This window comes from Varanus komodoensis, unplaced genomic scaffold, assembly GCF_004798865.1.
Source record: "Varanus komodoensis strain SLA01 unplaced genomic scaffold, ASM479886v1 scaffold29_1, whole genome shotgun sequence".
Lineage (NCBI taxonomy): Eukaryota > Metazoa > Chordata > Lepidosauria > Squamata > Varanidae > Varanus > Varanus komodoensis.
This window is the reverse complement of record NW_025335759.1, coordinates 9,242,772-9,270,572: the sequence shown is the minus strand read 5'-3', so window position 1 is coordinate 9,270,572 and position 27,801 is coordinate 9,242,772. Positions and strand designations below refer to the sequence as shown.

The following is a 27,801-nucleotide window of genomic DNA, read 5'->3' as shown; positions in this document are numbered from 1 at the left end:
ATACGTCTAGGATGGAGCTTTAACGATACCGAATTCCCTGTTTCTTGCTTCACGTCCCTCCCCGCTTCCTATAATCAAATGGTATATTCCTTTGCGCACGCGCAGAGCCTTCTACTAGCGTCGCGGCTAACTTTGGCGAGCACGCGCAGACCAACTTCCATCGTCGCACGAGCCAATCCCCGAGGGCATGCGCACATCTTCCGGTCGGAGCCCGCCCATGCGCAGAGCGGATCACAAGTTCGTTCTCTTCGCTTTAGTGCGCCCGCGCAAGGAATGAGCGCTGGTGGGAGGGCCCGGCCCACTTTCTCCGTCTGCGCTTGCGCAGCTAGGGGTCCTGTGGCCAGAGGGGACCGGGCTGCCCCTCCCCAAATCCGGAGGAACCGGTGAGTGTTAGGGTGTGCAAGGCATGATGGGAAAGGGGCAGAAATTTCTGGCTTGCCCTTCTCTTGGTCCGAATGCCCCCTCCAGGCGCCGTGCATTATGGGATCGCGCGGGCCCTTGCGATCCCTAGAGTTGCAGAGCATTATGGGGTTCGAGCTCCCTTTGGCCCATCTCGGCACAATGCATTGTGGGGGTAGGGAGGGCCAGTATTCGGCTTCCCCCGAGCATTGTGGGATTGGGCTGTGTAGTAGCAACCCTTGTGCACTGTGGGATTGAGTCCCCTCTTCATCCCCCTTCAGTATCCCTCGTACCTCCTGCAGTCTCTTCCTGCCGGTCACGCGTGGATTTTGTGGCTGGGAGGAACCAGCAGTGCGTTGGGCAAAACCTTTCAGCTGGTTCTGCTCCTCTTGCAGGTTGGGCTGCTGGCCTTACGGGGTGTGATGTCTGAAGTACCCAAGCATGTGGAAGCTGGGAGCACTGAGGACATTGGCTTTGAGGAGGAGGATGGGACTTCGACCGGTGAGCAAAGTATAGCGAGCAGTGAGGGAGGACTGGCACGTTGAGTCTGGGGGTGGGGGATGCTTGAGTTCCCCTTCCGCCCGCCAACAGCCCTACACGGTCAGAAGGGAGTCATCCGAAAGAGCTGTTCCAATCTGACCTGATTTGTGCTTAGATGGGAGACTTACAAGGTAAGCATGTGTGGATCTGGGTGGCAATACAATACTTTCAGGTTCGTTTCTTGGCTTAATTCGTATATTGCAAATCCAAGTTGTAGTTGAGACAAATAAGCTGAGTATGAAAGCTGCATTTTCTGTATGGCCTGAAGTCCCTGTTCATGCCTAATTTTGGAAGCTAAGCAGGATCAGACCTGGTTGAACTCTGGAAAGGTGACTTCATGTTGTGAACTACCCAGAGAGCCTCTGCTACAGGAGGTATAGAAATGTAAATAAAAACAATACTAAGAATGTCATTCCTTCTAGGTATAGTTAATATACTTTCACTGTTAGCTTTTCCACTGACTTTAGTGGTTTCTCTGGAATTGGCCTTTTATGAGAAAGGCTGCAGATGGCTTGACTCCTGGCTACCACAACAGATTGGGCCGTCCTGGTGCCATCCAAATATATTGTACTATAACTCTCATTGTTCCCAGCCCAGATGTCAAGTGGAGGTCCCCTGGTGGAAAAGTCTGCTGTAGCATTTCTTTCTATCTCTTTTAGTAGTAGTACATGAAGGAGTAAGCAGTGGTTGGTTTTCACAGTGCATTTGACTCCTCCCTTTTAGGGTTGCTTTTGGATCGACTCCAGTGCCTTTTGCACTTCTTTTCTGCGGCTGCTAATGAGATCCTCCTGCATGTCCCATCCATAGATCTAGGGAAGGACTTGGAATGGCACACTACTTTTCCTTGACATTCCAGTTTCCAACTGAAAGGTGCCATTTGTAGAGCAGGAATAGGGGCAGGAGAGCCAGTCTACATTTTTATCTCTGTGGTATTCTGTTCCATCTGTCTGGAATTGCTTATATATGGTAGTGCTCAATTTGTGATCAGCCTACAGCACAGAGAACCCTGTTGATATATGATCTCCTTGGTCTTCCCTTTTTAGCTGGTTATTTTTGCATATCACCTTTTCTCCTTGGAAATTAGGGTAGAGTAAACCTTCTCTTCCACATCCCACCAATCTTTGCAGCGACCCTACAATTTGAGTTCTGCCAGTCATAGGCCGTGATTTTTCCAGGTCTCTCCACCATGCAAGAAGAAGAGGATGAATCTGAAGCCACTTCAGTATCTTCTGGAGACAGCAGCCCCTCAACCCCAGCTGCCAATGGTTATCCAGGTATGGACACTCAAAAGGGTCAAATGGCAGGCAGGCCTATCTAATACTGTGTAGCAAAACATCTGAGATCTAGGCCTCTTTGAGTTTGTAGTGCCAGGGACTCTGTAACCAGTAAAATAGTAGTCAATGAAAAGAATATCTCTAAGCTTATTAAGAGTGCATTTTCGGCACCTCCAAGGGCATGATCCTATGCATGTTAAGACATAAAAAAGCATGGCTGGCTGGGGGTTAAAAGACCTTTTTCGGTCTTAACTAACAGGACTGTGGCATAAATAACCTGCTGCTGTTCTCACATAGCTGAGATAGCTTCAAAACTTCTGGATTGGATGGCTGGCTTTTGGGCTGGCTTTGAGTTCCAGAACACCTCTAGCCCCGCAAGTTTTTCTTCCCCCTGCATTCTGCTTGCAAATGGTGGCATTCTTCAGTTTCAGAATGCCAAGGGCCTGGAAAACAGGGACGTACCATTGCTGGAGCACTGAACTGCAGGGGTGGGTGAACCAGACGGGGCTGTGGGTGTGCATGACTCATTGGGTTTTCTGTCTGTCTGTTTCACTAGGCCCACGGAGCAAAGAGCCACAGGCTACTGCTGAGGAGCTGTTAGATGACAGCGGAGAGGCCGGGCAGGATCAGCTGAGCTCTTCGCAGGCCCCAAGCCCTGAGTGGCATGAATGTCCCGAGTGCGGGCGTGGTTTTGGCACTTCACGGGCTCTGAAGGTGCACCGTAGCTACCACGTGGGGCGCAAGCGACCACACAGCGGTTCCTCTTCATCCAAGCCACCGCCACCTCTGATCTTGCCCGGTAACTCTGAAAGCCAGGAAGGGCGGACAGGCCTGGCTTCTGGCCGGGGCAGAGCTTTCCACTACATATGTGCCGAGTGTGGCCTGGGCTTTGCCTCTCCTGCCACGCTGGAGGGTCATCGCTGCGAACATGGCTGGCGCCGGAGCCCGCCAGCCCCTCCCCGTAACAGGCCTTCCCCCTCCCCTGCCCTGAGGGAGGCCAATGGGGATCAGGACTTAGATGGGGCTGATGGACCATACCATTGCACCGAGTGCCCAGGGGAGTTTGGCTTGGTGTCGGAACTTCACGAGCACTACATGCTCCATGCTCGCGGAGAGCTGTAGATCATTCTCTGTCCCTTCCCCTTTTTCTCCCTCCCCAGTGTAATAAGTGGCATCTGCCAAGGGATCTGTCCAGCCAGGATTCTGAGAAGTGAAACCTCCATCCTTTTCTTTAGTTCCTTATTTTAGTTTCTTTCTATATTTCTAAAATAAATTTAGCTTGGAGGTGGGGAGGGGAGGCACAACTGGTCAGAGCCATCCCTTTGGTATGTCCTGCCTCCCCAGAGAGGGGGCAGCATTTATGGAAGTCCCCCTGCCTGCCTGCTTGCCTGCAGGGTGTCGGGGGGACAGGTGCCACCTTCCCCCTGCACTTAAGAGAAAGATGCTCTGGATCTAGCACCTGTAGGTCCTTGGCGATCATTCCGCAAAGGGAGCCCATGTCAAGGGCCTTTGCAATGGAAGCACTAGCAGTATTGGGCTTGTAGCTCAAGTTCAGTTGAACTGTGGGAGATGTACTCCAGGCCTGTCCCAGGGTTGTGGGTTAAAGAGGAAGGGATGGACTGGAACCGCTTGTCCTGTTGCGAGGTCCTGCAGCCCAGTGCCCACCCTCTTCCTACTAGACAGCTCCCTCTGCAACGGGATGCCCATTGTTGTCGTCATCTTGCCTGGCACCCGGGCCAGACTGGGCTGAACTGAAGCTGTATTCTATTTGTGTGTGCGCGTGCGTGTGTGTGTGCGCGTGTGTTTGGCTTCTAAGAGAGTGGCTTCTAGAGATGGCACCCAATCAGCATAAATCATGAATATTAACAATCTCTCTTCACAGTAGCTGGGAGATCTGGTTTAATAAAAGTGATTCTGTATGTGTGACTTCTTACTGTGCCTGTTTCTGTATTCATGAAGGGGGGAAATTTGACGCTGCCTGATGATCTGCACAGTTCTACAGGTGTGGACTGCTTTTGAAGACGTCGGGTCGGATGACCGGTCAGAAGCACCCCAGAAGCCATTGCTTATTGTAGAGCCTCACGGCGGTTTCAGAAGCATCCCTGTACCTCATTGGGCTTGCTTGGCACGAGAAGCTGTGCACTGTCAGGACATGACCAGCGTGCGTAGGGGGTGGGGAGAAGTCACTGGCTTCTTTCTCCCCGTAATTGTCTAAACCCAGCCATTGTTTTCTCTGCAAAGAAAGAAACCTGATCTTAGAGCTGTGCCTAGCGTCACAGACTCTGTGAATGACACAGGGTCTCCGGTGGTCCTTGGGGAACTTCTGATGCCATAAGGATGCCACCAAGTGATCACATGACTCTTGAGTGATGTCACAGCCATTGCCTATAGAGCTCAGAGTCCTTGTTCGTTTTGGAATATGGGATTTGAGTAATAAAAGCAGGAGCCTAGGGTGGGTGGTGGGTGAGTTGTCCATTTCTAAAACGGGAATTGTTTTATCCTTCATCTCTCTCATAAAAACCTGATTTGTCTGCCATGATTTGCCACTGAAATAGTGTTAGAAATAAACTCCAATAGTTCTATGTTAGGCTAGCCTAGGATACCTCTAAGTGCTCAACAATCATTTCCTTCAGGTTGGAACTTCTTAATGCTAGGTCCTCTACATTTCCTGGTGCAGAATAGTGCAACTGTGCTGCATGGATCTCGTAAATAAGTTTGGATAGGATTGCGCCTACATTCTAAGCATAATTCTAACTACCTGTATGCAGTGGGACTTCTTCCCAAATTCTGGGAGTCGAATGGCTGCCTAAATCAATTTATGTTATAACTATGCATTCTAGTTAGCAAGGATGTTTCAAGAATTCTGTGTGGATTTACTGCAAAACTTCAAAACGTGCACTGATTTTAACCTCCCGTTACAGCCTCATGCTGCTGCTACAAGAATTTCAGTACTTACTTTCAAATGTGCCTGTTGCTCTTTGCTGCCTCCTTAACTCTCCAGAAAGATTTGGCTAGTGGTCAATATAGAAGTATTATTAATTTTAATTTTATTTTAGTTTTGTTTATATTAGGGAGGAAGATTTCTCCTCTAATGTCATTTCTGTCCAAGGCTTCATCTGTTGGATTTCTTATTGTCACACTTCCATTAATAGCGCAAGAGTGTCGGCAGAAGATTAACGAGAACACTGAATGGAACTGAGCGAACTATTTTTGCTGTGCGGTTCTCGTCTCGGCTGCCCCGTGAAGAGCATGCGCACAACGCCTCTCCAAAGCGTTCCTAGACCGAGGGTCTTCAAGAAGTGTGAAAAAGAAAAGTATGGGAGGCTGTTGAGAACTCTATGGCGGAGGGGCCCGTTGCGGCAAAGCCTTGCTGGCGCGCATGCGCTGTCTCTGTACTAGGGTCTCCTTAATAGTGCCTGAAAATATCTATAGACTTTTGCGGGGCAAAGTCTCTAGAGAGAAAGTTGGAAGTATTCGTAGCTCCTTCAGCGCTACTCTTCTTTGCTTACTAGCACGGTGCGGCAGCCGGGACCATGTGATGGAAGCCGCTGCTTGAATATAACTCAGGCGGATGGCGGGGACTATCCCTCTAGGAAGCCGAGGGAGGGGGCCTTGAGGGAGGAGAAAGGCCCCGGAAACGGGGGGAGGGGCCGAGACTGCGAAAGAGAAAAGCGCAAAGCGGGGCGAGGAGCGAGGAGCGGTGAGGAGCGGTAGTCAGTAGTACTCCCGAGGATGGGGGCGGGGAGAGCGCGGTGGCCCCCACGGGCTGGTAAGAAGCCCGGCCGGGTTCGAGCGGGGCGGAGTGTTCGGTTTGGCAGCAGGAAGCGGAGCTGACCGGGAGGGGAGTCCCTCGGAAAGGGAGCCGCCGGGGCTCCAGCAGAGGCCCGTGTGAGGGGTTTGGGGGGGCGGTTCTGAGCGGGGCTGCGGGGAAAGGCGTGGGCAGTGCAGAGCGGCTTGCGGAGATGTGGGTTGGCGGACACCCTCCTGTGGGACTCGGGGGCATGGCACCCTCCCTTCTCGGGCACGGAGGAGGAGGACTAGGGGGGATGAAGGGCGGAGAGAGCTGCTCGGGGGGGGGGGCGGTGCGGAGGAAACGGCCTTGAGGGGACCGAAGTGGCAGCGGGAGGGAGAGATTGCAAAGCTTGTTTGTTATCTCCGGATTACTATTCCTCATGCAGAAGTTCTTTAAATTTTACCGCCATCAGTTCTCTGATAGCTGGTACTCATTTATGGTGAACTGATGGGCTAAAACAGCCTCCTCTCAACTTCGTGTCCTCCAGATGGTTTGTTCAATAATTTTCAGGATTCCTAACTGTTGGCCATGCTGGCTAGGGCTGATGTTAAAGCATCTGGAAAACGCCCTTAAAAGCATGTATGGTCCTCAAAACAAAACCCAACAAGCCTGTCCATCTCTGTTTCAATTTTCCTGTCTCAGGCCCTTGACTGACTTGAGACTAGCAAATGGCTATTTTAAAAGTTTCTAACAGATTGTGTTTGTTGGATGTGGAAGTCATGGTGTATATTGTCGTTGGAGGATTGGTGGGGTTGAATGTTTTGATCACTAGTCTGCTTCATTCTTGTAGGAAGCAATGGCTGAGGCGCCTCCAGTTAGCAAGTCACCATTAGCCGAGCAGCTTCTTAAAAACATTTCAGAATGCAATGGGCTAGATGCTTCGCTGCCCTCGGAGCATCTACTAACTTGCAAATCAGAGCCTAACTGTGTAAAGGAAGAGGGTCCTACAGTGCTGCCAGCGGTCTGCCCAAGCGCACATGGCAAGAGCAAAGACTCCCCTAACAGTGATGCAATCTGTGAGTGTTACATTTGATTCTTGCTTTTAGAAGATTTCCTACAGAGCCTAATGTCCTGTTAGTTATAAATGTTTACAAAGTAGCAGTAGAAGGCATAATTTTCTTTCCCTGCATATATTTTTCTGCTGGCATTCTGAAATGTGAACAAGGATCTGACTTGTTCCTGAAGGTTTTCTGCATGCAGACAGTTGGTTTTAGCTTCATACCTAAAAGCTAATGTATTGCTCAAGTCCCTGAATGCCTTAACTTTTCATTTTTTTAAATGAGGGGAAGCTTGTAGTTCTCATGGCTGTAGAAGAGAAACTTAGGCCATTTACTCAATGCAGTGCTCACTGAAAGGTGAGTAACAACAGCCTCTTGATGAGCAGTACCTGCCTATTGATTCAGTTGTGTCTTACCTATGCCACTCTTATCCTGATAATCTGCTTGTAGCACCCTTTTTCCTCATCAGTTCCTCTGTCTCCTCTCACCCTTCCTGCTGGGGAGGGAATATAGAGTAAGCCTGGGCTGCTGCCTCTTTTCATTCATGTCTCCTAAAAGAAGCTGGGGCAGAGGAGACAGTAGCAGTGGGAAATGTAGGAGGGTATGCCTGCTTAGTATTTATGAGCAATGGGTGGGCAGACCTCAGGTATGTCAGACTCAGTTAATATTTTATTATAACTTCAAGATCCACCAACTAGAACCAGGTGCGAAAGATATTATACATTTTGAGCAAAGTTTGTCTTCAGCAGCAGAACTCTCAGTCCTTTCATTCCTGGGTGCCCCACATGGGAAAAACCATTTTATTTTTGTTGCTATGAAATAATTGGCAGTCAGAAACCCTTGCTAGTCTACTGCAAACTGCCAAGAGATGTGCCAACAGATCCTAATCTATCTATTGCCCACCCCATTGTACAACATTGTCTTAAAACTGCATTTTTTGTGTTGTCTGAAACTTGTGAGGCAGAAGTGTATCTATTTAGAATTCACTGGCCAGGAAGATCAATATTTTCAGTCCATGCTTTTCTTTCCAGGGACATTCTATAGAGTCGATTTTTTAATTGTTTATATAATCATGTTTTGCATTATATGCTTATATACTGTCCTCATAGCAAAGGAAGTAGCAAAATATTCTCAATATGTTGCTAGATCTATCAAGCCCATTTGATCCTTGCTCTTTCTCTCTCTCCCTTCCTTCAGACAGTCTGGGTGCCAATCAGTGTTTTCACTGTCTGATCACCTTCCCAGATGAAAAGTTTAAGGAGCGGCACATGAAACGGGAACACCCAGAAGACTTTGTTCAGGCCAACCTCCGTGATGCCCTTTTTGTCTGCTTTATTTGCAACAAGGCCTTTGAGAGTTCTCGTGCGCTCATCTGCCATCAACGGGGCCATGCATCGGCTCCTCCCTCTGACTGCTTGCACCCGACCTTTGACTGTCCTGACTGTGGTCGCCGCTTTGGCCAGTTAGCCAACTACCAGCGGCACCGCCTGGGCCATGCTGCTGGCCACAGCTTGCCTCACCAGTGCCCAGACTGTGGCAAGAGCTTCCGACAGCTTTCAAACCTCCGGCGGCATCAGGCTTTCCATCAGCAAACCCAGGAGTTGCTGCCCTCTCGCCCCTATTCCTGCATGGAGTGTGGAGAGAGCTTTAACCAAGAGGCAGGGCTCCACGAACACTACATCCGCCATGCTCGTGGGGAGCTCTAGCAAGGACTGGAGACAGGAGCATGATCAGCATCACTGTGAGACGTGAAGCCAGGATGAGGCAAGGAGTGTGATGGAAAGTCCCTTTCTAGCTGGGGAAAGGAGGGAGAGGGCATCTGTTTCCAAAAGACCTTTGCTGCAGTGAAGAAGAATGGCCGGTTCAGGGGAGGATGTAATGGATCATCTCCTTGAAAGAAGCGCTGCTTCTCTGGTGTGAGGGTACGGGGGATGGGAGCCCTTCCTTCTTTAAGAAACACCAAGTTCTTTGTCAGATTTGTTTCTGGCCAAGGAAGCCCTGTTCAACTCTTTGGGTGCTTTTTTCTTTGCCTTATTGGGTGAGGCTATACGTTTTTCCAGAACAGGAAGGAAGGAAGGAAGGAAGGAAGGAAGGAAGGAAGGAAGGAAGGGAGTCATCTGCCTGAAGGCACTAAGGAACTCAGGGCTGTGTGTCATTCTTGTGTACTGATTGCCACCCCTTCCCCTGTATAGACACGCAGCAGAATTTTCTAAGCTGGGGTAGCGTTTAAATTCTCAGTTGTCTTTTTTCACATACAGCCACTTGAGCTTAATGGTTGTACAGAGAGGCTTGAAATGTGGACAGTGCTCTGCTTTGTCCTGTCTTGGGAGCCAGGTGACGGGGCAGGGGCCAGGTGCAAGCTGCGCTGCTTTAGTTCTTTGCCACTCCCCTCAGCTCATGCAGACGTCACGAGTTTTGTGAAAGAAGGGGCGGCACGCTCGCATCACTTGAATGCAATATTCCCAAAGCAGAATCCTGGGTTTCTTAGGATTAATTTTTGAAAAAAAAAAAAAAAACTTGGGCGTGGACATAGCTTTGGTTTAGGAAAAGGGTGATGAAACAGATCCTTCACCTACAATATACTGATATTGAATCCTGTATTCAGCTCAGATATGCTTATGCCTTCCCCGTGTAAATTCCTTCCTACAGCTGTGTGAACACAGCAAGAAGCATATCCTGTGACCTATCTAGACATTGTCATATGTAATGATGGCATCCGTTTTTTTCCTCCTCCTCTGTGGGAGAAATGTAAACTTCAAAATTATAGCTCAGTCTGAGATTAGGGATTTTACACCTGCTGCTTAATTCTCCTAGGTAGCATACTTTTCCTTTCCTCCATATCTAGGGCAGACTCTTCCAGTATTGTTTAAAGGTCTTACTGTCTGGGACTAAACTTTAGGAGAAGTGTTTCAGCCCTTTGGAATGGTGAATTTGTGCAGTTTTTCCACAAACTGTCAGTGTTGGGAGGAGGGGTGGGGAACAGTGGAAGAAGACATGGCTGTTTGGCAAATTCTAGGGAGTTAATTTAGGCTTTTGGGACTGAGCCCCTCCTCCACCACTCCAGTATAACCACTGTGACCTTGTAGTTTTAAAAACTAGCCTGGAGTCAATGTCTAAAGGAACATGGTAATGGTGGACATAGGTTTGTCGGTTGCTTGAGCATTCTCTCGTCAGCACTGAAAAGGAGTGGAACTGGCAAACTTGCTGTCAGGATTGCTGTATCGCTTAAAAAACTTTAAACTGGTTTGTTATATACTGGGCCCATCTTTTAGGCCTATGGTTGTCTTCTCCAGCTGACAGCAGTTCACAAGATTCTGAGGCTGATTGTTCTTAGAATCAAGTTCCATTTAAAGTGGTGATCTGGTGGATCGAACTTGAGACCTGCATGTCAAGCAGGGCTGGGTAACGTCTGCCCTCCAGAAGTTTTGCAACAATTCCTACGATCCCTTACCATTGGCTATGTTAGCTAGTTCTGAGGGGAGTTGCAGGCCAAACATGAGGAGGGCTGCAAGTGGCTTGCTCTGGATGTCACCATGGGTGTACAGGTCTGCTCCCCCAATTCTCTTCTGCACCTTACTGGATTATTTCCAGTTTTTAAAAAATTAGTTTACAGTCTGTTTCTTTCTCTGTCGATAAAATCCTTTCCGGACTGTAAAGACTGTGCACTTTTTTCTTACTTCCACTAATGCAAATAAACCATCAGTTTAAGATACTCTTCCCGTTAAAGAGAATAGTGGAATGTTATTTGCATGTGTGGGGTGGGTGGGGGAGGGACAAAAGACTTTACTCACGTTTGTCATTTGTAATAGCTTTAATATTTGTTGCTGAAGGGACTATACAGGCTCTCCTGTGCTGGCGTGCAGCACAAAGCTCAGCATCTGAAGTAGTTTGACAAAGAACTTGCAGCAAAATGCTTGAGTAAGTGCAGCCCCAAGGTGAGAAGAGTTGATGCTCTTTACCAGGTAATACAGGCACCCGCTGGGAGACACATTCAGCCCAGCCTGCGCCCTTCTCATCTGTCCTGCCCAGTAGCCAAAGCACTCAATGGCCGTTTTGGCTGGAAGAAACCATTTTCTCAGCCAGCACATTTTGGAATCTGGAAGCGAGGAAATGTAGTATAGCTGTGACTGAAACGTGACCTAGAAAGGTTCCCGGTTGCCTTTCAGCAAACGGCACACACCTTGACAGGAAGCGCTGGCCTGGAAAAGGATGCACTGACTACCTCCTGGACTTTGGTCATACTTCCTCTGATGTTCTGAAAATGTGATCGTGAGTCCTTAAATGAAACAAAGGTCCGTGTTTTTCATAGGGAAACAGTAAAAGGTTGGTATTTCCTGACAAGAGAGCAATGTTTACTTTTGCATCATGAACGTACAGTAGTGTTGGAGCAGAATAAGAGTGACGGAGACTGGCTCGGTTCAGACAGCACAGCAACCCATAGTGTGTTTTTTTAAACCACTGTCTGTCTGTTTTGTTTGAATTCAGCTGTATTTCACCATAGCAAGTTTGGTCTTTAGAAAGCCGGATAAGAGAGAGAGGTTTGTTCTGTGGTTTTTCTGTATCCTCAAGGCTTAGCATGTTGTCTGAACCTGGGCATGTGTTTTCCAGAGTCCTGCTATGCAGCTGCACTCCAGCTGCTCCAGCCACCCAGCCTGTGTGTGTGCGCTCATGAGGACAAGCAGGTGATGCAGGCTGGAAGGGATCCTGCCGCCAACCAGTGCCCTGATGTCTGTTTTTGCCACGCCACTCATAATTTGCATTCTGGTTTCATAAAATGGGTGCACAATAGACCGTGGGGCGTTTCAGCAAGGTATCCCAGGGTGTGTCTGCCACAACCATATACCTACTCTTGGTAATTCCAAACAGACTACTATACATTCTCTATAGAGTTTCACCTTTCATTTATAACTTTGCAATTGTTTATGATCACTTATTGCCATATCAAGAAGAAAGGAGTCAGGGCAGGTGATTTTTACATATTTTTATATTATTTTGAGACCAATCAACAGGTCTGGTGACAATAACCAAGTAAAGAGAATTTCCCCCAGAATGAAATTCCTGCTGCCCCCGATACAACATTTCCCATGGGTTTACATGCTTATTTATTGGATAGGAAACTGATAGCTGTAACCGCATCAGCCAAAGCCCTGATTCCGGAGTTGCAAAAGTACATTGCTGCTAGACGCGTAAACGCTGGGAAGGAGGCCCCATGAAGAAACAGTTGTTCTGGCTCCACCCTAGAGGTATCACCCTATTTTTGTACAAACAATTAGTAAGGGATTATGGCAGCTGCTCATAGAGATACCTACAATTAATCAAAATGCCATATACCTACAATTAATCAAAATGCCACAGTTGGTGATGCCTCTTCTGTCTCTTGTACCAACAGGAAAAGATGGTGGCTCTCGCCCTGTAAAGAGCCAGCAGGTCTCTCCATACACAGCTGGGCTGAACAGCTTGCTGACTCAGGAGGTCACCTTCCCAGTGCGAGCTGAGTGGCACCGGCAGGTTCCAAGGGTGCCTTCCGAGTGTCCCTCCAGGGCTTGCACTGTCCCGCTGCTGGAGCAGACAGCGCCTTGCTCTCCGCCATCCCACCAGTCAGGTTTGGTATGGGAGAGGCCAGAGCTACCAGCTACTCTCTTGTGCAGCTCGGGGTGGAGAACTCTGCTGTACTGGGGTACTTACTGCAAGCAAGCCAGCTCTCTCCCTGCACACAGAAAACTAGCATGCCAGGCAGCAAAGTTCCAGCATGCAGGTCTCGTTCTGTGTACAGACGAATGCTGAGTTCCATGGGCTCCCTCCAGCACTAGCAAGTGATGGTGATGCGGTACAACTGGTGGATGGCTTCCTGTCTGAGCAAGGGCCAGGCCTCTGCTTCTGCATCCAATTCCTGGGCTCAAAAGGTCAGAATGGCGTCACCCACCTCAGTGAAGGCATAGAACTTCAGGTGCTTGATGCTTCCTGTTTCAGTCTTAACGTGTGTGTCAGGACACCATGCTGAGAAATCCTTCATCTCCGGGATAGTTCTCTTGTTCTTTTATCCTCGATAGGTGATGCTGTAAAGAGAGGATGTGGGTGTTGCTACGGCTGCCACATCCCAGCTCTAATCCTTCACAAATGCCATCGTCAGCACCTTCTTGGCATCCTCAGACAGCTCCACCACAACCTGCTGCAACATGCCGTATGTGGACTCAAAGGAGATCCCTGGCTCCGCCTTTTTCCCCTGTCCCCAGTACGGCACGTAGCCCCACGCCCGGTCGATCAGCGAGGTCGGCTTGGTGATGAGACTGAGCACGTAGTCGGAGTCCAGCGGCTTAGCAAAGCGGCTCTGGACCTGGGCCTGAAGCTGCGGGACCGCTGTGTTGCAGGCCTGTGCGATGCGCCCCAAGGACGCTTCGTCCAGGCCGAGGACTGTGCAGAAGCCAGTGATGGTCGCAATGATGTTCTCGGCCACAGCTGCCTTGGGGTTTTCCACACAGAAGAGGCATATGTGCAGGGCCTTTCCCCACACATCCTTCATCAGCACTTTGGACTTCCGCCTCACCAGTCGGGACAAGACGGTTGGGATGACTTGCTTCAGAACCTTTTTCTTCAGGTCTGTAGCGCTGTTCTTGAGGGCTTCCTGGAGGAGAGGAAGGTCATAGGTTTGCTTTCTGAGGCAGGAGACCAAGAAGACGCGTGGAGAGTCCATGCCATCTTTCTTCAGAGCATCCACACAGTTCTTCCGCATCTCTTCCTGCAGCTCCTCCAGCTCCTCTGTGGGCTTGGCCTGGCTTCCAGGGAGGGACTCCATATCCACGTCAGTCTTGCTCCTCACAAAGAAGGCCTGCTTCCCTGCGGAGACAATGGCCCTGGCCAGGCAGCTGTGGACGTGCTTGTAACGCTCAGAGGCCACCAGTAGGAAGAAGTCGTAGCAGCTGAGGTCCAAGCGGCTTATATCCTCCTCCTCCACTCCGACTCCCGGCAGGTCCCACAGGTACAAGTTGGGGACAGCGGGGAAAAGGTAGGGAGTGGCTTTCTTCGTGGCCTGAGTTATCCCAGTGGGGGCTGCCCCTGGCTCCCCGCACCCCACGTCTCTCAGGCTATTGACTAGCGAGGACTTCCCAGAACCAGCTTCGCCTATCACAGCTACATCCAGCCGGATTTGGGTAGGGTTCTCCAAAGCTGAATGGAGCACAGCTGGGACATCAGACAAGCTGCCAGACTGGCAAATCTCATACAGCTCCGTAATCTTCTTCTGACTCATTGCCGCCAAGTCCTCGAGGTTTCCGTCATGGCTTCTAGAAAGAACCAAGAGCCAGTGGCCCATTAGTAACTGTTGTCTCTCTAGTCAGAGTAACGGCTCTCCATTAGATCATAATTCAGATTCAGAACCTACTGACTGGGTTTCTTAAGTGAGGGAGTCCACCGAGAGTGTTCAGAGATGTGCTTTTCTGGAACATTTTAAATTGGGAAGTTTTGCAGAAAATTTTTCTGGAATGCTTTCCACTGTTCTAAATTTGACTGACATGGGTCTGGATTTCTATTTAGTAAATGCCAAGAAGTATAGTTATTTTTACAAGCTGCACAAATTTTATCCCCCCCCCCCCACACACACATTATTTGAAATTTGATTCAGGAGAAAATAGGGAAAAGTGCACTTAAGCTGTGATCACATACCCTGGGGGTGGGCAAGATATGACTCACAGACTGCATATGCCCCCATTCTATGGCCTGAGCATCTCCCCCCCCCCTGCATTTTGGGGTTATGACAGCAGGGGGAAAAAGACCATTTTTAGTAAGATTAGTGGTTGTAGCCAAATTTCAGCAGCATGTTGGTAGCAAAAAAAAAAAAAAAAACGGGGGAAACTGTTCCAAAACAAAACAGCTTGTCTAGCTGCTGTTGTAACACCAGGCAAGAAGTGGAGGAGGGACTGCAGCCCCCTCATCCTCGGAAGTTGCCCGTGTCTGTTAGACATACTTATCTGAAATGGTCGCGAATTCAGTGCCCCTGCAGTGAACAAGCCCTTGGGGGGACCTGTACCAAAATGCACTTCTAGTGTGGTTTGCAGGTTGCAGCCATACACATCCAAAGCTTTATTTGTAAACATTTTACAGAATACTTGTAAATATTTTGAGAACTGCTAACTCAGCAACATGCAGTGTTTGGCTTCTGAGAAAAAGTATGCGAAGGCACTAGCCCCTGTTCGCACACTACATTTAGGATACCTGAAAAACGGGGGAATTTCCTAGAAAAAGTTTACTGGAAAAAGGCCAATTACCACTTTGATTGTAGACTGGAAGGTTGTAGTTGTCCCAATTTGTAGTTGCCCAATTTGACAGATATTGTCCTTATGCATTACATCACTATCCTTGGGCTGTTTTGCAATGTGGGTGTCACTCCCATTAGGATTCTTTTTTAAATATATTTTGTACTTCTGTAAACTTGAACCATTTTAACTATAAAAGCAGCCACTCTTAGCATAAACACTGGAAAGTAAGGGAACAATATATTTCTAAAAGTGGAAAAGTATCCATGGAAAAATGGAGTAATGTAAAGTTCGACATTGCTGGCTAGGCTCCCTTACTGGAAGGTGACAAATCAAGTGCAGGGATTCATGCAGAGACGCAATGGGAAGGCTCTTCTGGGGGCCGGCAGTACTGGTTCATTAGCAGCAAGTAGCAAGTGAATGATCCAATCGTACCTCAGGCACAAGTGTGTTAGAACCATCAGTAGAGGATGAATGAAAGGCCAGAACAGTGACTCATCCAGGGATATGACAGGAATCCTCTTTTGTGGGCTTTTTATAATTTACTCTGTAACTCACTTCTCCTGTACAGGCTGCCCCAACCTCTATCTTCTGAGGAGGAGGCCTCACTTACTGTATCCTGGTCTACGAGGCTCCTTGGGCAAGGTATGTACAAAAGCCTGTACAGTGTAGCACTAACCATGCCGCCTGATCTCATGAAAATCAAGTGAGTTCCCAGTGCAGAGTGTTTCTGCCAATAACCGAAAACCAAGCATTTCCCCAATGGCTAGCTACTTCGGATTATTTTGGCAAGTTGTTATGTTTATCACTGTGTTATTGTTTTAATGATTCATTTTATTTATTATGACTTTATCCTGTAGACCACTTTGGCGTGTTTTTTGAAAAAACATACTGCAGTATCAAAATCCTCTGAAATGAATCCATTGTTAGTTTACTTCTCCGGGCAAGCTCACCATCTTTTCATGCCAACCCTTGGAAGAGAACCCAGAAACCCCAACACAACCCAGGTATCTCCCCCTACCGCAGTTCCTTCCTCACCTCTTCAAGTTGAGCACCTCTGCTTCCAGGCGGTCCTCAAAGCAGTCGAACTCGTATTTCTCCGGCTCCAGCCCAGACACCAGGAAAACCGTCTTGCTGTCCATCCCATCCTTGACCAGCTCCTTCCGGATCAGTCCTAGCTGCTCAGTGGCGCTGTAGCGGAACCGAAGCCGCCGCTCAGCTGTGTGCAGGTCCAGGTCCACCTTGGTGCGGGCCAGGAGGAAGGGCTTGCCCTTCTGCTTGATAGCCTTGAGGATCTGCAGGTGGGTCTCCCTCAGGCCGCCATTCCCCACCACCACCACAAAGCAGCTGTATTTGCTGAGGTCGCCCAAGCTTTTCAGGTAGGCAGCTGCCTTCTCAGATACTTGGAAGCCCGGCAGGTCGTGCAGAGTCAGGTTGGGGTATGTGGGGTGGCAGTGGGCAACCGGCTGCTGTGTGGGCTGCGGTGCTTCCCGGAAGTAAGCCCAGGGATCCGTCACCCGGCGTGGCTTGTCCAGCAGAGCCTGGATCAGCGTGGTCACCCCAGCGCCACGCTCGCCCAGGATCCCAACCTGGACCTGAAGGCTGGTCACACAGTCCACCAACTCCTGGATCTTGGAGGCAGAGCTTTCGGCTTTCTGGGCCTCATAGTGGTCCTTCAGCTTCCTCAGCTGCAGTTCGTCCAGACAGGGGGAACCAGCCATGGTTGAGGCTACGCAGAGAAGGAAGAGAAGTGTTACGCCGTGCTTGGTACGTGCAGTTCTCAGTGTACAATGCCAGTATCCTCAGGAAATACGCCCACTTGTCCGTTTCGCTCTTTTTCATTCACGTACACAAATGTATACTAAGCTCTGTCTCCGAACAAATCCATGAAGGATTTCCTGAAACTGGCTGGAAAGCAGAAGAGAAGCGCATTCTGCCCTCTGCCATCAGCTGGGGGATTTGCGCCAGAGGGGGCTGCATCTCCTGGGTCCCAAGAAAACATCAAGTCAAGGAGGTGACCAACTTGGTCTGTCCCTCAGCCAGAGGAGCAGCTGCAAGAAGCTTGCCTGCCCCTCCTCGTGTTGTCCCAGGACTGCCAAAGTAAGAGGGAAGAACATTCAGGTACTGGCCAAATAGCCACCAAATGCTCTACTAGCAAAAGCACCAGCAAGAGACAACCTGCATGGCCTGAAGAGGCTTTCAGTCGCTCCTTATAATTTGCCACCTTGTTTTAATGTTGTCCTTCTGCCCGCCCTTTGCATGCCTTGACTTTTCTGTTTGCCAACCTGATGGCCTCTCTCCCTTCCCTCCTTTGATACGAGCGTCTTTGGGAGACTGTAATTGTGTGAAAAATTGGATAAAGAAGTCAGTAAGAAACATTAAGAAATCTCTTTCCCAACCAAGTTGTAGGGACACTTCATGCTGCTCTGGAGGAGCACAAAAGAGAGTCACAGGGCAACCCACCCATCCTGAACCTGCCAGATTTCTGGCCTTGGTAAAGTTCTTTTAAAGCACTAGAGTCTTACTAAGATCAAGAGGTGGCAGTCCTGCTCTGCTGACACGTGCTGAGCAGTGAATGGATCTCGGCAAAAGCGGAAACCAATAATCTTAACCACAAGTAGAGAAGAAAAAAGCCGCATGTCATTTCCAAGAAGGCAACCTCAAAGGCCTGATTACTATTATTACATTAAGTTTCTATACTACTACCCGTAGCTGAAGCGCTCTGCATGGTTCACAGCATTAAGTCACCTGATTTCAGTCAGGTCCGACTCTGCACTTTTAACCTCTTTCAAAGAATTCAACACTTCCTGCTGTCACAATTCTGAAAGAACAGTGCCACTGTTTTCCACTTGGATGCAAGCAGTAAGCGGGAGAGAGCGATCAAAAGTCAGAGATTTGCCAGGTACAGCACACAGTTAAAATACTGCCTGCAGGCTTACAATTCAACGGTGAGGAGACAAAAGAAGGACAACAACAATTCAGGCTACTAAGAAACGAAACTTCCTATCCAGCCAAGCTCAAAGTAAGGGCATCCAGTTGCCAGGATCTGGGCAGCTCTAGATCGCCATCTGGTGGCCACAACTAGTAACTGCAAGGCCAGGCCTAGGCCCTGCTGGAGGTCTCAGTAGTTCAATGGGTGTCAACTGGGAACAAGCTCTTCCCTCCACAGGCTTCCCAGCAATGCTGGTGGTGTTGCTGCCCGTGGGGCGGTCCAGCCGCATCTTGTCTGCCCCTTGCTGCATTGCTCTGCCACACCTTCTGCTGCTCTTGAATCGCACCTGGCACCTGCCTCAGGTACCTGCTGACTGCTCTGTTTATTTCCTCTGGCTCATTCATGAGCATGCTCTGTCCTTGTTCTGAAAAGCACTCCCTCTTTCTGACTTTGGCCTGATTCTTGGCCACAACCCTGACTCTGGCCCAGCTAGTGGGTTCTTCCGCCCTGCCCTGCCTCAGCTCAGTCTGTCTGTGCACCCTTGCCCGGGACTCTGCCATCAGGGAAAAGAACCTGGAAGAAGGAAAGATCTTCCTTCAGAACAGATAAGCAACAGGTGACGTCACCTTCACAGGAGTCCCAGGAAAATCAGCATTTGCTGCTCCTAACACTCTTATAAAGGTCTGTCAAAACTCCTTTGCTCCCTTTCCACAGAGTCATCAGAACACACCATAACAACGACCCTGCTAGGTCAGACTAGAAACCCATCCAGTTCAGCATCCTGTTCTCACCTGGGCAACAAATGCCATGGTGAGAGTCAGAGAAGCAGGACCTCAAGGTAACACCACCATCCAGCAACTGGTGTTCAGACATGTTGATTCTGAGCCTCCAAGAAGCGTATCACTGCAGCTAACAGAAGCTTCACCTTCGGTGAATCTGCCTAATCCTTCAGAAAAGGTGTCCCAGTCTGGGATGGGCAAAATCCCTTCTCCTCCAGAATTTCATGGACTTCCCGCAGAACCAGGCTGGAGAAAGATCAGCACAGCTTGTGGCCTCTCCAGCCCCTAGCAGATCAAGCAGGCAATCCTACCACGTTTACTAAAAATAAGGGAAGAAATCTTTCGACTCGGCAAGCTCAAACCAGCCACGTTGTGCTTCTTCGTGTTTGCGGAGACACAGAATGGGGTCCTAATATCAGCCAGCCAGCCAGCCTGCCCTATGCGCCCTGGGTACGCACTTCACAGCGAGGACCCCGTCAACGCCAAAGCCTGCATTCCAGCTCTGGCGACCACCCAGCCGGCTAAAGAATTCAGCGAAGTGAAAAGATCGCTCCTATTTCGTGGTGGTTTTTTTTTTAAATTTAAGTTTATAGAATATTCCGGGGGGCGCGCTGGGCCTAATGAAGGGCATGGCCCAGCTGTGGCTTCCGGGCCGCTCCCGTCCCCTTTCCCGCCGCCTTCCTCTGCGCAGAGGGCACGGAAAGGGCCCCCGCCTTTCGCCGGGCCGACGCTTTGCCACCGTTCCGCCTCCGCGGGGGGCTCCGGGGGCTTTTCTCCGTGGGCAGTTAACTGCTCCTGCTGCAAAAGCCAGCGCTGGCTAGCCGACCCCTCTCTCCGGGGGAACCCAGGCGTCCTGCCTAGCAGGCCCTTCTTAGCCGCCCCCCTGCGCCCAAGCCTTACCGGAGAAATGCGGGGGGGGGGGGCGCGCAAGGCCTTGTGCGCCTCGCCCGCTCCTTCCTGCGCCGCGAAAGCGAAACCTTCGTGGCGGAGGAGGAGGAGGAGGACATGCAGGACGCGACGGCGGCTCCTCCTCTTCCTCTCGACGGGATGGCCGCCAAGCCGGAGGCGGCGCGGGGACGAGATGCCAAAGAGTCCGGCGGAAGAGGACGTCGCCGGGACGTGGGCGAGCGAGAGCTCCCGCGGTGCGCGCCGCCGCTTGGCCGTGGGTAGGTACACACCGAAGGGGTCCGGGTGCGAGCCCGCGCCCCGCGATTGCATTGGCTGGTCTCTCTTTGCCCTAAGGCGTGGGTATGTTTTCCAAGGATACCCCGACCGGTAAGGAAGGGATGTACGGAGCGGGGACGGGGACCTTGGTTGCGGGGAAGCCTCTCGAGTGGAAAGATGGCGAGTGTGTCTGTGGGGCGGGGGGAGGTACATGCGGGCAAAAAGCCAGCGCATCCGACAAGGGGATCGGAGGATCTCGCCCCTCCAGACCTCCACCCCTCGAAGCGCGGCGCGTGCGCCGACGGGGTCCGTCCCTACCTGCGCGCCCACCTGCGCGGTCCTTTTCTTCTCCCTCGATGTGCCGATCCGCCGCCGCCCGTGCATTTGTGTCTCAAAACAGGCATCACCCGTGACGAAGGAACCGCGCGCGGCTGCGCAGTCACAGACTGATCCTGTTCGTCCGTGTCTGCGCAGCGATCCAGGCGGCCCATCTCGGGGCGAGGCCGTCTCCGAACCCGGCGCTCGGGCGCGGGCGCCCCTTTTGGCTTTAGGGTCGCGGGGCTCAGCCGAGGTAGGGTGGAAGTGGCCCCGCCTGCATGCGCCAACTGGGCCGGGGCTGAAAGGGACCACCCTTGGCCTTGCCCTGGCTTGGCCTTGCCGGGGGGATCGAGTCGTAGGATCACTGAATAATAGAGTTGGGAGGAGTCAAGGCCATCGATTCCAACCTCCTCCTGCTGCAGGTCGCTAGTTTACGCCGTTCCACCCACTGCACTTAACAGCAACCTCGTGGAAATGAAATCTGCGGGGCCTGGTTTGTTGACTTTGAAGCAGTACTTTTCTCCTTGATGCTAGGAAAAGAGAATTCTTGATAGATCTTGAGCTGGTGGCTTTCTGCTGTCTGAAGTCAAGTTGTGCTCATCTCTTTCCCTTTTGCATGTATTCTCTGATCTGCTGACCCCTTGCTTCCTTTTGCCAGCTTGCTATTTTGCGGCAGTTTCGCTCCTATTTGCCAGCTTGCTATTTAGCTCCTTTAAATCAATATATTATGTTCATGAAGGATCAGAAGAGTGGAGAATGCAAATCGGGAGGCCATCGAGCCTGTGCAGTCTATTTGTGTGATGCTTTAGAAAATGCACAGATAGTGCTAGTTTATTTAATTTCAATACCACTCAATAGCTGAAGCTCTCTGGGTAGCATATTTAAATGCAATATAAAATATACCAATTAAGGCATATTAATACATCATAAAAGTTAGCAATACAAAATATAAAACCAAATAAACAACAAAACCAAAATTATACATTAAAAAGACCCTGTTAAGATAGTAGCTGATAGCAAAGTTATATAGGGCAGTGTTTAGAAAATCACTGAGTAATTTATTTTCCTTTTGAGTATTTTTCTCTCTTTGGTTGCTTTATGCTGTGATTACACTCTGATTGGAGGAGACTGTGTTCGATTTTTTCACTGCGTTTCCGTTGTTTCAATGCCATCCCATAGCTAAATCTCACTTGGTGCTTCACAAAAATCACGACGCAACGTGATAAAACATAATGCAAAATTTAGAAACAATTCAGAACAGCCATAACAGTGATCAAAAATGCTAGGATCTGATCAAACAGTTGACACGAAAGCGCCATCATATGCTGTCAAGCACTAAAAAGTATTTTGGTGTCGAAAAGATGACAGTGTTGGTGGCGGGGGCAGGGGGGATCATTCCACAGTTGGGGCCTGCAACGGAGGAGGCCCGTCTGTTGTCGTCACTTTCTGAGCCTCCCGCAGGGGGGGCAGCAGGAGGACGGCTTCAGGTTCGGGTTGCAGTGTAGGGGTAGGTTGATCGCAGCCTTTGAATAACGTTTTCTTTTTCTGGTTCATGTTTCCCTTTTCCTTATATTTCCACAGAACTTTCTGAGGAGAAGCCCTGTTCCTCTGCACCCAGAATGCCTCCGAAGATCCCCAAGAGTTCCTCTTTGGGGTCCCCTGAGCCGGGAGACATTTCGGTGCTCCTTGTGGGCAAATCGGGGGTGGGCAAGTCAGCCCTGTTGAATGCCCTGCGGGGAATGACGGAGGATGATGTTGGCGCTGCTCCCGTGGGTGGGCCGGCGAACTCGGGGGGGACCGTGATGTACAAGGACCCGTCCCATCCCAACGTGCTGCTGTGGGAGCTGCCGCTGGACTGCGAGGGGCAGGCGGACCGATGGCTGCGGGAGGCAGATGTGTTTGTCGTGGTGGCGGACGGCAAATTTGACGAGACTCACGCCCACTTGGCCGGGAAGATCCAGGCGGCCGGCAAGAAGGCCTATTTCGCCCGCAGCAAGGCGGACCTGGAGCTGCACACCCTCAAGCGCCTGATGGGCAAGAGCTACGACCGCGCCGAGGCTCTCGGGGCCCTACGGGGGGTCTGCGCGGAGTCCTTGCAGGCCCATGGCCTGGGGGACGCGCCTGTGTTCCTGCTCTCTGCTTTCGAGCCCTACGAACTGGATTGCCCCCAGCTGCGAGAGGCTTTGCTGAAGGACGTCCGCAAGTTTGAGGGGTGAGTAAGACAGGCTGATGAAAGGGACGAGAGCTGGCGGGGTGTCGTGCTGAGCTGGGGCTCGGGAGAACCGAGTCCTTAGCCTGAAGGGCCCCGCGTGGCCTTGGACCAGCTGTCAGCTGGGAGCCTGACCTGCCTCACAGGGTTGTTATGAGAATAAAATGCAGAGGGGGAGAAGAATCATGTAAGATGCTTTGGGTTCCTTGCAGGATGGGGTATAAATATGGTAATAAAAGAGCCAGGGTGCGACTGGGGCCGTGTTGGACCCGAGGGCCACCCTCTCCAGCGCTCCGTTTCCTGCACTGGGCTTGGTGAGGCACCTCAAGCCGGGAAGGAGGGCTGGGTACCCAGCGGTGGGCATCCAGAGGTATTTAAGCTCCAAACGTGGACTGTCTCTCTAGATGGCACGGCCATCGCCGTGGATAAGACCGTCTTGCATGGAAGCTTCTCAGACAGCTAAGCAGCCCTTTCTCCTGTGCCGCTTCAGTAAGTTGCTGCTTTCTGGGTGCTTCATCTTCCAAAGTAGCGCCCTGCATCTTTTGTGGTGCGCCATCCACTGCCTGCCCCAAAAGAGGAACTTTTCTACTCCTCTCCCCCACCCACATTTTGTTAATTAGCTAGATTTATATCCCACTTCCCCCTCTTTTAAAAAAGAATTCAAAGTGGCTTACATAATTCTCCTCCTGCTCTCAATCTTATCCCTACAGCAATAGCCCTGTGAGGTAGGATTGACCGAGAGTCTGTGGCTGGCCCGAAGTCACCCAGTTGGCTCCGTGCCTGAGGAGGGACTAGGACCCCGGTTGCCTGAGTCTCAGACCCATGCGCTTAACCACTACACCATATTGTCTTTTAATCCTCTTCTACTGGAAGCTGCATTTCCCCCGGCCCCAGAGGTCTCCATGCCGGACTGCTCCCTCTAGTTTAATTTTCTCTGTCCAGAGTGCACGGGTGGGGCAGGGCCCTTGATTTCCCCTTGCTGGGTTGTGAAAAGGGTTTTCTGGCTGATGTTCATTAGGTCTCTCTTTCAGGGGAAAGGCTGCTGGCTCAGGCCTCTTAGACCTCAACACTCCTTCCAGTGGAGACACTCCTGAAGCTTAAAGGCTGACATGCTCTTCAGTTTGCCCATCCTAGTATTTAATGTAGTCCTGCGATATTAATCCAGGTTCGTACCCCTCACCTTGCCCTCTTCCTTTCCACAGGGTCCTGAAGCCCATCCGACTGGACTTTGAAGTGATCAGCGAGCGAGAGATTGCGGAGATCCAGGAGGCCTATGAGCTGGGAGGGCTCTCGGAAGTGGTGACACGTATTCAGTGCAGTCTGGAGACCATCTGGAATGCCCAGCTTGATATTGCCATCACTGGGGAGTCGGGCGCCGGGAAATCCACGTTTGTAAATGCCTTGCGGGGCGTGAGTGACGAGGACGAGGGAGCAGCTGCGACGGGGGTGACAGAGACCACGGCCCAGCCCATGCAGTATCCCTATCCTGGCCATCCCAACGTCATCCTGTGGGACCTTCCCGGCATCGGCACACCCAGATTCCAAGCCGAGAATTACTTGGAAGCAGTGGAGTTTTCTCGCTACGACTTCTTTGTCATCCTGGCCTCGGAGCGGTTTAAGGAGAACCATGTCCGCCTGGCCCAGGCCATCGTCCGACAGGGCAAGCGGTTCTACTTTGTACGCACCAAGCTGGACAACGACCTCGATGCCACGTCCAGGAGGAAGAACCCTCCGCCGGAAGAGGAGGTCTTACAGCAGATCAGGAACGATTGCCGGGAGAAGCTTGCCAAGGCCGGCTTGGCAGATGCCAAGGTCTTCTTACTCAGCAGCTTTGAGATCAACAAGTTCGACTTCCAAGCCTTCGAGGAAACCTTGGAGCAAGAGCTGCCAAGCCATAAGCGCCACGCTTTCCTGTTGTCCCTGCCCAATGTCTCCTCCTCCATCATAGAGAAGAAGAGGCAGCTCCTTCACCAAGAAGTCTGGAAGGTCGCGTTGATCTCCAGCTTGGTGGCCGCTGTCCCTTTGCCAGGCCTGGCCTTCACCTGCGATGTCTCCATTCTGCTGAGGAAGCTGTCCACCTACCGGCAGGATTTCGGCCTGGATGCAGAATCCTTGGCCCGGTTAGCCGAGCGCTCAGGAAAACCCCTGGAGGTGCTGAGGGCAGAAGTACACAGCACTCTGGGCCGGAGCATTAACAAGGACGTGGTGATCGGGCTGCTGGGGAAGGCCACTGGCACAGGCCTGGTGATGGCAAATTTCCTCCTGCACCGCATCCCGATCTATGGAGCCCTGGCAGCTGGCGGCATTTCCTTCCACACTACCTACTCCATGCTGAGCCAGTGCCTGGAAGACTTGGCTGCGGACTCCCAGAAGGTCCTCATGAAGGCCTTTGAGAGTGAAATCTGAGACGGTCCTTTTCAGGTCCTTTGGTGACTCACCCCAGGCACCTCGGTGCTGTTTCCTCCTCATTTAGTGTTGCTGCAGCCTGTGTGTTTATTGCTCCTGGGCTTGGGGGAATCCGGCTTTGGTGCGCTGGAACTAGTGAGACCTGGAAATGGTTAAATTAGTGCAACACGGTTATGTTTTATAACGTGATGCTGCTTTGTCAGCAGTTGAATTTTACACAGCTAGCAAGAATTGTCCAGAGCCCATTTTGGTAGATGTCAAACAAGATTTGGAATGCCAGGTAGAAACAGGCTTGGTTAGCTGTGAATTAATTTATTATTCTTAGTATGTATGTGCTGGCTGAGAATGATGGAAGCTGTAGTCTAATAGATTTGGAAGGTGCTGGTTGAGGGATGCTGGTCTGCAGCTATAGGCTACTACAACTAGAGCAAAATACAGGGATTATGATGTTTGCAAGTACAATACATTAGTGACAGAAGGTAGATCTCTAGTGTCCCCCCCCCCCACCGATTTTGACTCCCAGAAGCCCCTGCCAGCATTGCCAACAGGCAGGAATTCTGGGAATTGAAGTCCAAAACATCTGGAGACTCACTGTTCTTCCTGCAGCATATAAGCCCCAAGGGCGTTTTTATTTATTATTTATTTCTTGCGTAGTTATACAGCCCCACAGCTGAAGCTCTCTAGGCAGTTAAAACAATTCCAAACCTGACTGACACAAACCAGATGCAGCAGCAAACCTTAAACAACTAGAAAGACCTTGGATAAATTTCAGAAGAGTAAAAAGAAAGTTATTTTAACTAAATTTATTTACATGTTGCTTTCCCACGAGGGGCTGGATTCATGCCATGTTTAGGAGGAAACTGTTACAAAACCTGTTGAAGGATGAAAGTAAAATAATAAAATAGACAATTCAATAAACGGCATAAATGGAACAGTAGAATGAAATAATCAAGATGTTCTGTGTCACCAGAACGAAGCAAAACTGAAATGAACCGAGTAAACAAAGCCGAATAGTCACTGCTCCTGTTTTGTGTTTCTGCTCTCCAAGCGGCCACGATTGCCTGAATTGCCCAGAGAGCTTCAGCTATTGGGCAGTATAGAAATGAAACAAATTAACAAATGAAAAATAATAGTACTTCTCGGAGATGTCGCGGTTCTGGAATCGTTCATCATCATCACATTATTTGCACGATGCTTTTCCACTGTTAAGGCATGTTTAAAACGACTCTTAACGTCGGAAGAGATGACAATGGAGCCCGGATTCCGTTGTTGCTGCTGCTGCACCCCTGAATTCCTTGTGTACATCAGGTGTGTGAAAATAGGTCTCCAGAATTTACCACAAAGTCGCCACGGTTATGCCAGGTAAGTTGGGGGAGCAATGCACCCCAAAAGAAGGTCCTTGCCTGTTAGATTCCCTCCAAAGGATTTATTCCCTGCTGCCAGAGAGAGTACATCCTGGTTTTGCATTCACACTCGACACTTAGAAAGCAGAGGAAAGTTTATTCAGCAGCAAATGCAGAGCAGTACAAGCTTTTAACCTGATGTGGTCGACACTGCAGCTGCTGTTACTGCCGCCCACACTTACTCTGTATTTCGAAAGTGATTGGTTTTTTGTGTAACAGCCTTCGAGACAGAGAGACCAACAGGCACAGGCAGGGAATAGTTTGCTGCCTGTTTGCCAGTGATGCTGCACAGACCTTGGCACAAGTCCCTTGCGTGGGCAGGAGGGGGCGCACGAAGTCCATGTTCAGGCCGACTTGTCAGTTCTGTGTTCAGAAGTTGCCCACCTCCCTTTTCTAAGCCCCTGGACCTTACGCTCTTTCTGTACCTGCTTCTATGGGAGTGGGATTCCCATTCTTTCCCAAGCTGATGCCAGTGGCTGGATGCATGCGTGATTGTGCTTGATGACTTGATCTGTTGCTGTCTGCTCCATGTCTGTTTTGCGTGGGGGCAAAGGTGAGCCCTTTGTCTGTGTGTGTGGGGAGGCTTCCCAGGTGTCTCAGGACCATGGAGGTCATCCTTGCAAGGCTGTTTTGCCTAATCTTTTCAAGGGACAATGGGTTATGCCTGGCCATTGATCCGTAAGGATTCCAGCTTTCATTATTTACCAGTTGTGCTTATCTCAGGTCCCTGGTTCTGAACACCCAACATAGCCTGTGACCTCGGAGCCTGGCCTCAGGGTCTCCAAGCCTGTCTTTGTGGTGCAAGTCCTGAAAGGCCCGTGTTGCCCCCGAGATGCACCAATGGTCTGCTTTTGTCATGTTGAGAATGGAATGGGTGGATCCGGGACAGAAAAATGAAGGGTTTAGGCCCATAGGCTGCCAACCGCAAACTAGCACTGCAGTTGGAGAATGTGCAAGAGGAGGAGAACAGGAGGACAAAATACCCCACAAAAGCATTTGACTTGCAACCTAATCTTCATCTGAGCATCTGATTAAGTCAGGGTGGGAGGAGAAAAATTCTGTGAAGTTTGCACAGATGTGGCAATGCTGCTGTAGTGTTGGAGCAACCTGAAATTTCATGGGGAGTGTATGAGCAGAAACACATGCTGTGGTAACCACCGGATGAGCCGTTCTGTAATCATGTAGTAATCTGCTCCCCACTTCCCTCCTATGTAATCATCTCTTTGTCTGCCATCATTAATAAAGAGGTCTTACAGGAAACCCACTGAAGCATCCACAATTGTCCATGAAATCTCATCCCATAAATATTTCATTGGGCTGCTCTGGAAGAGCTTCTA

At 50.3% G+C, this 27,801-nt stretch overlaps 4 protein-coding genes across 15 annotated transcripts; 3 read left to right on the top strand and 1 right to left on the bottom strand.

Annotated features, from left to right (window-relative positions):
- Positions 1-267: 267 nt before the first annotated feature.
- LOC123025780 (zinc finger protein 689-like) lies at positions 268-4,139 on the top strand. Of its 3 annotated transcripts, XM_044434782.1 has the most exons (4): positions 268-383; positions 795-900; positions 2,115-2,213; positions 2,770-4,139. In XM_044434782.1, exons 2-4 carry the CDS (start codon positions 822-824, stop codon positions 3,333-3,335), a joined length of 744 nt encoding a protein of 247 aa, XP_044290717.1. In that variant the 5' UTR covers positions 268-383; positions 795-821; the 3' UTR covers positions 3,336-4,139. The 3 variants fall into 3 exon arrangements, with proteins under 3 accessions (XP_044290717.1, XP_044290719.1, XP_044290718.1); XM_044434784.1 differs by lacking the exon at positions 795-900; XM_044434783.1 differs by lacking the exon at positions 268-383 and having other exon boundaries at positions 824-1,070.
- LOC123025777 (interferon-inducible GTPase 5-like) lies at positions 1,590-27,728 on the top strand. Of its 8 annotated transcripts, none has more exons than XM_044434772.1 (4): positions 1,590-1,600; positions 18,217-19,487; positions 22,025-22,658; positions 23,858-27,728. In XM_044434772.1, the coding sequence occupies exons 3-4, from the start codon at positions 22,066-22,068 to the stop codon at positions 25,059-25,061; spliced, it is 1,797 nt and encodes a 598-aa protein (XP_044290707.1). In that variant the 5' UTR covers positions 1,590-1,600; positions 18,217-19,487; positions 22,025-22,065; the 3' UTR covers positions 25,062-27,728. The 8 variants fall into 8 exon arrangements, with proteins under 8 accessions (XP_044290707.1, XP_044290710.1, XP_044290711.1 ...); XM_044434775.1 differs by lacking the exons at positions 1,590-1,600; positions 18,217-19,487 and adding exons at positions 13,909-13,980; positions 15,825-15,898 and having other exon boundaries at positions 22,028-22,658; XM_044434776.1 differs by lacking the exons at positions 1,590-1,600; positions 18,217-19,487 and adding an exon at positions 13,909-13,980 and having other exon boundaries at positions 22,028-22,658.
- ZNF576 (zinc finger protein 576) lies at positions 4,259-10,730 on the top strand. Of its 3 annotated transcripts, none has more exons than XM_044434785.1 (3): positions 4,259-5,527; positions 6,797-7,022; positions 8,202-10,730. In XM_044434785.1, exons 2-3 carry the CDS (start codon positions 6,803-6,805, stop codon positions 8,708-8,710), a joined length of 729 nt encoding a protein of 242 aa, XP_044290720.1. In that variant the 5' UTR covers positions 4,259-5,527; positions 6,797-6,802; the 3' UTR covers positions 8,711-10,730. The 3 variants fall into 3 exon arrangements, with proteins under 3 accessions (XP_044290720.1, XP_044290722.1, XP_044290721.1); XM_044434787.1 differs by lacking the exon at positions 4,259-5,527 and adding an exon at positions 5,892-5,913; XM_044434786.1 differs by lacking the exon at positions 4,259-5,527 and adding an exon at positions 5,905-5,982.
- On the bottom strand, positions 11,971-20,517 carry LOC123025778 (interferon-inducible GTPase 5-like). The gene is made up of 3 exons (XM_044434778.1): positions 20,447-20,517; positions 16,292-16,982; positions 11,971-14,284 (listed from the first exon to the last, which is right to left on the bottom strand). Exons 2-3 carry the CDS (start codon positions 16,972-16,974, stop codon positions 13,108-13,110), a joined length of 1,860 nt encoding a protein of 619 aa, XP_044290713.1. The 5' UTR covers positions 16,975-16,982; positions 20,447-20,517; the 3' UTR covers positions 11,971-13,107.
- Positions 27,729-27,801: the final 73 nt, after the last annotated feature.

Excerpts from the sequence above, each read along its gene's own strand:
- LOC123025780 (XM_044434782.1), top strand. The coding sequence starts at position 822 with ATGTCTGAAGTACCCAAGCATGTGGAAGCTGGGAGCACTGAGGACATT. Across the intron at positions 901-2,114 it reads GGAGGATGGGACTTCGACCG|GTCTCTCCACCATGCAAGAA; the intron begins GTGAGCAAAGTA and ends TGATTTTTCCAG. Across the intron at positions 2,214-2,769 it reads AGCTGCCAATGGTTATCCAG|GCCCACGGAGCAAAGAGCCA; the intron begins GTATGGACACTC and ends CTGTTTCACTAG.
- ZNF576 (XM_044434785.1), top strand. The coding sequence starts at position 6,803 with ATGGCTGAGGCGCCTCCAGTTAGCAAGTCACCATTAGCCGAGCAGCTT. Across the intron at positions 7,023-8,201 it reads CCCTAACAGTGATGCAATCT|ACAGTCTGGGTGCCAATCAG; the intron begins GTGAGTGTTACA and ends CCCTTCCTTCAG.
- LOC123025778 (XM_044434778.1), bottom strand. The coding sequence starts at position 16,974 with ATGGCTGGTTCCCCCTGTCTGGACGAACTGCAGCTGAGGAAGCTGAAG. Across the intron at positions 14,285-16,291 it reads GAGGTGCTCAACTTGAAGAG|AAGCCATGACGGAAACCTCG; the intron begins GTGAGGAAGGAA and ends GGTTCTTTCTAG.
- LOC123025777 (XM_044434769.1), top strand. The coding sequence starts at position 20,046 with ATGCCAAAGAGTCCGGCGGAAGAGGACGTCGCCGGGACGTGGGCGAGC. Across the intron at positions 20,131-22,027 it reads GCGCCGCCGCTTGGCCGTGG|AACTTTCTGAGGAGAAGCCC; the intron begins GTAGGTACACAC and ends ATATTTCCACAG. Across the intron at positions 22,659-23,857 it reads GACGTCCGCAAGTTTGAGGG|GGTCCTGAAGCCCATCCGAC; the intron begins GTGAGTAAGACA and ends TCCTTTCCACAG.